Below are 7,696 nucleotides of genomic sequence, written 5' to 3'. Positions count from 1 at the left end.
TATATATATATATATATATATATATATATCAATATATATGTATTTGAAAATGTGTAAATGATCAATTGAATTAAAAATGTATATATCCTCCTGAGAACCAGAAATAAAAAGCTTTGTGAATTTAGTATTTTTTCACGTCATTACATTTTTTAGAGCATAAGAAAAAAATGGTAAAATAACACTTTTGAAAAATTATATTTTATTCATAAGTTATGCTATGTCCTCTGTAAAATGACAAGAGTAGACATGAAAAGGCAAAAACAATGGGATTTTTTTTAAAATCACCAATCAATTTTTAGGTTTCAGGATTTTTTTGTAACTAACTTTGTTTAAGTTATAATTAAGTTATAAAATATATAACAAAATGATTTGATATACCATTTTGCTTTATGCAATGTGTCTAAAAATTCCATAAACTGGTTTTCCCATTAAGCACAATGTTATCTATACACTGTATCCAATTTGCATATTAAAGTGATGTTGGGACAGCATGTTGAAAAAAGACGTGTAATAATGGGAGAACCAAGGAGAGGGAGTGGTCTCGGTGAAACATCCAATCATTTGGTGTATCTGGAAAGTGCTCCGTACAGGACATCCAGACTTACAACTGTGACGTGTGAGGTCTCAGAGAAATTCACTCAAATATAATGTCCACTACAGAAGCAAAAACTCCATAGCTGGGTCTCAGGAGGATATGAAAAAATGTTGACTACATATATATATAAAATTATTAACTATAACACTTATATTGTTTATATATATATATAGTATAGTTCAAATAGTTTTGTAGATTTAATTTTATAATTCTTTATAATTTTAAAATATTAAATTTATATTGTAGTATAATATATAGAGAGAGATAGATGCACACCTCAACATTATGTAAACAAGATTATTATAAAACGGATAATTCCAGTCCTTGATTCTGATTGGTTGAGCCACGTTCTAAGCTGTTGTAAATTACTCTACAAACACTCCTTTGTTTACTTCTGTGTTGTTCAGCAACCACTTTGTTGCAACCACAACTGTTTCTGAGGAACTACATTGATTGGTGGAAGAATAACGTTTTTTTATTAATATCATTTCTTTATTTTATATTATAATCGTTTTATTTTATAACAAGATTTTACTATACTCTGCCCTTCAGCAGTGTAACATCAAACAAAATAAAAAATATATATATTGTGTTAAGACTGTGTGTGTATTTCAGTGGTGGCAGAACAATCATGGTGGTGGGTTCTGGATTTGAGCTGGTCCAGAAGGCTTCTATCCGGGTGGTGGCGTCGGCTGGAGAATGGTCCAGACAGACCGTCCCAGAAGAGGTGAGAGCAAGAAACACTGATCTCCAGCGGCTCTCGAGGGAAACATCACTTGCTGTTTGTTTTTCGTTTCATCTGTTCCTCTCGCTGTTGGGTTTCCGTCTTGCATGAATCGCTCGGCTTCTGATTGAAACGATGAGAGCTGCTCCGATACGAAGTGCTCAACGAGACGGAGATTAAACAAGCATTTATCTAACGAAAAACTTGATGAACGCTTCATTTCATCTCTCTTATCTGAGGAGAAGCTTTTGTACTCCAGCCCTTTCTCAAGCGGTCTCACTGCATCCATCGCTCTTGCTCCGTCTGTCTATCTATCAGATTTTTCGCCCCCACTTTTAGGGACTTTTGCTGCTCCCTCTCAGAATATCAATAGATTTTCCAGCTGCAATGAAATCTGTTCCTCTGTTTTGCTGTCTGAGGACTTTCAGTCCATGTCATGGTTGGACATTAACGAGGGCTTCTGGAAAAAAATGCCACCAAATTGAACAAAAATGCCCCACAATTTCGAGATAAAGGGGCAAAAATTACACCTGCACAATTTAACTAAATATATTACTGCTCATGCGATTAAAATGAAATGTGAAAAATTTATGAAAAGTGTCGATTCGCGTAATCAGGGGCCAAGCACCGAGGGATCTGTCTGTTATGTCTTCGTTATATCTTCTTCTGCTCTGGAAGTCTTTGGCAGCCCATAGAACTGCTTGCGAGAAATTTTCCACACACGTAGAGGACAGTCTCAACATTAACCATGGCAAGTTTGGAGTCTCTAACTCAAACTCTCTAGCGCCACCAATAGGCCAAATTTGCACTCATATTTCTGCTAATAACTTTTGAAACATAAGGTCTAGAAGCAAAATAAATTTTCCTCTGATTTCCTGTTGAAGACGAATGCATACTAAGATTAAGATTTTTTGTAATTTTGAATATTGCAAAAAATCTACTTTTTCGAACTCATCCTAGACGGTTTGTGAGATTTTCACCAAAATCGGCTCAGATCATCTTCAGACAGTGCTGGCAAAAAGATTAAATAATATATAAAATATATATCATTAAAATATAAATATAAAATAGTTTTGGCACAGTGCCACCTACTGGTCAAAAGATATAAAAATTGACATTTTTGTTTATAATTTCTGAAAAGTTTGACCAAAAATCATAAGATTGTTCTTGTTAGATTCAGGGCGGTATACCAAATCAACCGATACCCTTTTTTTCCATGTCAAGCCAATTTGAATGTGGACAATTTAGAATTTTGTAGTAAAATGCTGTATTTTACGAATGCTTTAGCGTATTGTTATGAATCTTATAGAACCGCTTGTGGGAAAGTTATGTAATTTGGTACACAGATAGAGAACAGTCTCATCATTAACCACAACAAATTTGGAGTCTCTAACGCAAACTCTCTAGTGCCACCAACAGGACAAATTGGCACTTGTGTTTCTGCTAATAACCTTTGGAACTAGAAAGGTCTAAAAGCAAAATTCCTAGAGGATTTGTCCAATTTTCAACAAAATTGGCTCAGTTCGTCTTTAGAGTATTCTGGCAAAAAGTTATCTAAAATCTACTTTCATAAAGCACGTTAACGAATTTGACGAAATTGTGCAAAAATGGACATGAGACTACATCATAAACAATAAAGTGTAGATATGATGTATAGAGATTCATTTAGCAGTTTCAGTGATTATAACAAGACTTACACTTGCACTAGACTAGAACTAGACTAGCATCATGGACAGTGGACGTGTTTAGTGTAGGCAGAATATGACGTGCTGTCTCAATTTAGAGAAGTGATGTTAACACAGTCTCTCATTTTCTCAGTTTGTAGAGCAGTCCACATTCAAAAACGACACCTTGATCAAGTTTATGTCGCCTGCGGTCAACGAGTCTCAGTTCTTCAGGACGTATGTGCAGCTCGATAACCTCCAGACCGAGCTGACACCGTTTGAGTATCACCCCGACCCCACGTTCGATAGCCTCAGCAAGACCGTTATCACTGAAAACAGCATGATCATCGTGACTGTGAGTATCTGCTCGAAATGTCATTCAGACAGGGGTTTTTCACGCTCGTAAACATGTTTTTGTTGTGTCTCAGGGTCGTGGTTTTTCTAAAGCGATGACGGCGAAAGAAGCGCAGGCGTTTGTGGGAGACGCCCAGTGTAACGTAAACACGTTACAGGATGATAAATTATTCCTGGACCCGCCGTTGACCGTACCCAGTGCTCGATCCAAGAGACAGAGGAGGGACACCGGCTCCAACCCGCTGGACCTGGTGGTGAGACAATAACATCCATCCATTCATTCTGCCATCCTTCAAGCCACCTATTTATTCATTCATTCACATATTTATTTGTTTCTATTTATTTCTTACAAATAGTTATTGAACATACCTTTTTTATATTTCATTTCAGAAAAAATAAATGCGTGTGTGTATATATATATGTATGTATTATTTATGTCCATCAGTCCATCTATCACTAATCTGTCTGTCCACTTATTCATCTATTTATCCATCCATCATTTATTCATATTTGTTTATTTATATAATTATTTATCCATTCATCATCTATCAATGTATTTATATTTAACCATTTTTGACAAAAAACCCATTTATCTATGCATCTATCCATCCATTTATTTGTTTCTTTATGTTCTTTATTTTTTCTAAATAGTAATTTTTAAACTAAAATTAAATTACAAATAAATATGCATGTAGTAAAAATATTAAAATAAAAAATATATATTATTTTATATGTTATTCTTTAAATTTGCGTTTTGTTTATTTATGTATCCATTAATACATTTATCTGTCCATCCACTTATTAATTTTTTTAAATATACATTTTTATATTTCATAAAAAAATCAGATTTAGTTTTATTTATTTATATATTCACCAGTCCATCACGTCTATCCATGCGCCACTTTACTTATCCCTCCATCCATCCATCCATCCATCCATCATTCATCCACATATTTATATTTGTTTATTTATATAATCATATATCCATCTGTGCTTTTATCTATGCATCTACCTGTTTATCTATTCATTCATTCACTTATTTATTTATTCGTTTGATCTATCTATCTATCTATCTATCTATCTATCTATCTATCTATCTATGTATCTATCTATCTATCTATATAATCATCTTTCCACCTTTTTATTAGTTTGTTTCCATCATCCACATTTTCATATATTCATTTCTCCATCCACCCATCGGTTTATCCATCCATTTTTTTTCATCCATCCGTCCACACCTAACACAGTCTGTTTCTCCTTCACTCAGATTAAGTTTGGCAATGGCGAGTGGTTGGTCGGCTCAGTTCGGTACGAGAGGAAGTACAATCTCCCGCTGCCCATCATCATCCCGGCGGTGCTTGTTCCCATGCTGCTGATTATCGCCATCTCCGTCGTCTGCTACAGGTTACAGAGAAGAACTGCACTTCCCACCATGCCCTTGAGCTGTTCGTCTGAGTGAACGTTTCATGTAATGAATTCATCTGATCATCTGTGTGTAGGAGGAAGAGCCAGCAGGCAGAGCGAGAGTACGAGAAAGTGAAGCATCAGCTGGAGAATCTGGAGGAGAGTGTTCGTGACCGCTGCAAGAAAGAGTTCACAGGTCACATGTGCACACATAATCCCGTTACCATGGCAATAGGGTGTTTTTAGCATGGCAACAGATGATTTAAGATAGGAAAAAGCTTTTCTTTGTGTCTACAATGGAAAAGTGACGACTGGCTTATGTTACTCGACTATTCGTTCAGGCAGCTTACTGACGAGGCAACTAATCGGACTAGAATATGGCAGTCTCAGTGTGTATGGCTTCTGTAAATTCTTTGAATAGTTTTTTCGACTAAAGCATGCTATCAGCTACTATTTATTCAGTTATTCATCAATTGTTTGCCACCCATTTGTTTGTTTGTTTATAAGTCAGCTGTTCGTCCACTTGTTTGTTTATTTGTTAGTCATTCATCTGTCCATTCACTTTTATGTATTTATTTCTTTGTTTTTCAATTAATCCATTCTTTAATTATCTTTGCAGGTATTTATTTATCACTTGTTTTTCTCTCTATTCACATATTTATCAATTAATCTATTATTTATCTTTCTACTTATTTTTTGTTTTATCAGTCATTTATCTGTGTTTTCACATTTATGTATTTATTTCTTTGTATTTTTCAAATAATCCATTGTTTATCTTTTATTAATTTATAATTTATTCATTCATTCAGCAACCTATTATTTATTTATTTGTTTGTATGTATGTTTGTTTTTTATTTATTTATCGATCAATCTACATTTATATCTCTTTCCACCTATTTTTTTTCATTTATTATCTATTTGTTAATTTGTTATCCATCCATTTATTTATTTATTTATCCACCTGTTTATTTATCAATTAATCTAATGTTTTCCTAACTTTCCAAATATTTTTTAATTGACAGTTGTAATAAAAGTAATAAATATATATATTTATATATATAAATAAATGTGAATGGACAGATAACCATTTATTTATTCATATATTTGTTACTTTTTATTTTTAATTAATCCATTGTTTACCTATTATTTATTTATTATCTATTAATCTACTGTTTATGTCTTTATATATCTCTCCACCTATTTTTCATTTATTATCTATTTGTTCATTTGTTATCTATCTGTCCATACATTTGTTCATTCATTTTTTCATTCATTCATTCATCCATCCACCTGTTTATTTATCAATGAATCTATTGTTTTCCTATCTTTCCAGATATTTTTTAATTGACAGTCGCTTATCTGTCCATTCACATATATTTATTTATGTATTTATTGCTTCTTATATTTATTCATCAACAGTATTTGCCGTGTTGCCTCACATTTTGCCCAGAAATGTGGTTTTAACACGTACTAATGAAATTTTGATCTGTACTAATGATACGTATTCTAGGATATTAATCTGGTCTTTAATTCTCAACCTAGTCTTTAAAACTAAATCTCCGAACTGTCTGGATAAGTTGACATGGATCTGAACACGTCATTAACGTTGAACCTGTCGTTTCCTCTAAAGATCTGATGATTGAAATGGAGGACCACACCAACGACATCAGCGAGGGCCGGATCCCGTTCCTGGACTACAAGACCTACACAGACCGCGTCTTCTTCCTGCCCTCGAAGGATGGCGCCAACGACGTCATGATCACCGGCAAACTGGATATCCCAGAATCCCGCAGGGCTACGGTCACCCAGGCACTGAACCAGTTCTCCAACCTGCTCAACAGCAAAACTTTCCTCATCAATGTATGAAACACACACACACACAAACTGTAATTATGATCCATTTATACACTCTTCACCTACTCATTTTAAACCATTCTGTGCAGTTAACAGCGGGAAAGGTCAGTAAATTAATATTTGACTATAATTGTCGAAGGTTTCTCATCAGAAACAACACACATCAGCGATGAAGCCTTTAGACGGTCGCTCAATTATACAGAATGAGTCTAAAACGGCCCCAGAGGACTCAATCAGCTCCTGCGCTCTCATTAAAGTCTTTTATATTCATGGCACAAGCACAATTAAACATTTACATCTAATGACACACATGTATACACATAAACAAGCACACCGTCCGTGTTTTAAGACTGGCCTGTAATTAGTTTTATTAGTTAACGGTGTTATTCTAGTCGTATTTATATGTGTTATGTTTTCATTTTAACCCTAGTTTGTTTTAGTAATTTTGTTTGTCATTTTTTTTGTATTATAAAAATATAATAAAATATATGAATAGATAATAAATTAATATAATGATATGAAATATTTATCATAAATATAATTTTAATACTTTTTAATACGTGTTTTTAACAGGGTAAAAAGGGTGTTGTTTTACACTACCATTGAGAAATTTGAACCAAGTATGTTGTATACTTTTCATGAAGACCCTAGAGCAGTGGTCACCAACCTTTTTAGGCCCAAGATCCCTGACCTCGGCCTTTATGAAAGATAAGATCTACCTATTGAAGAATTGATAGAAAAAGACATCCCAGATTGTACTTCAAATTTGAGGCCTTTTACTTAGTATTTTAATTAGTGATGCGCCGGTCATAGCTGATTCAGAATTCAGAGTCTTTCTTTTTTTTTTTTAACTAGCAGATTGGATACTGATACTGATTTTAAAGCAAATTTATTTATTGGCTATTTGCTTTATAACAAACAAACTGGCTTTAAACAAAAATATCTAGCCATTTGAAATTAGAGGCAACCACTGCATTTTAATCACCATCTGCACGGGCAGTTATTTTTTATTTGATTTAGATTAATTTCAGGATTTAAAACAAAAACAGAATGGTCTCACTTTTAGATGTTATTTATTTATTTGCTACATAAAACATCTGC

At 33.7% G+C, this 7,696-nt stretch overlaps 1 protein-coding gene across 1 annotated transcript in view; it reads left to right on the top strand.

Moving 5' to 3' along the window:
• plxnb2b (plexin b2b) overlaps positions 1–7,696 on the top strand; it is a 221,883-nt gene that overhangs the window by 196,664 nt on the left and 17,523 nt on the right. Inside the window, exons 21-27 of the mRNA XM_016251008.1 lie at positions 1,211–1,322; positions 3,138–3,338; positions 3,412–3,591; positions 4,605–4,741; positions 4,837–4,937; positions 6,372–6,601; positions 6,692–6,699. Of these exons, the coding sequence (XP_016106494.1) occupies positions 1,211–1,322; positions 3,138–3,338; positions 3,412–3,591; positions 4,605–4,741; positions 4,837–4,937; positions 6,372–6,601; positions 6,692–6,699 (969 nt within the window). The remainder of the gene's footprint in view (positions 1–1,210; positions 1,323–3,137; positions 3,339–3,411; positions 3,592–4,604; positions 4,742–4,836; positions 4,938–6,371; positions 6,602–6,691; positions 6,700–7,696) is intronic.

Source organism: Sinocyclocheilus grahami, unplaced genomic scaffold, assembly GCF_001515645.1.
Source record: "Sinocyclocheilus grahami isolate Dianchi unplaced genomic scaffold, SAMN03320097.WGS_v1.1 scaffold1023.1, whole genome shotgun sequence".
In the NCBI taxonomy this organism is placed as follows: Eukaryota; Metazoa; Chordata; class Actinopteri; order Cypriniformes; family Cyprinidae; genus Sinocyclocheilus; species Sinocyclocheilus grahami.
This window is presented reverse-complemented; position numbering and strand designations above follow the sequence as displayed.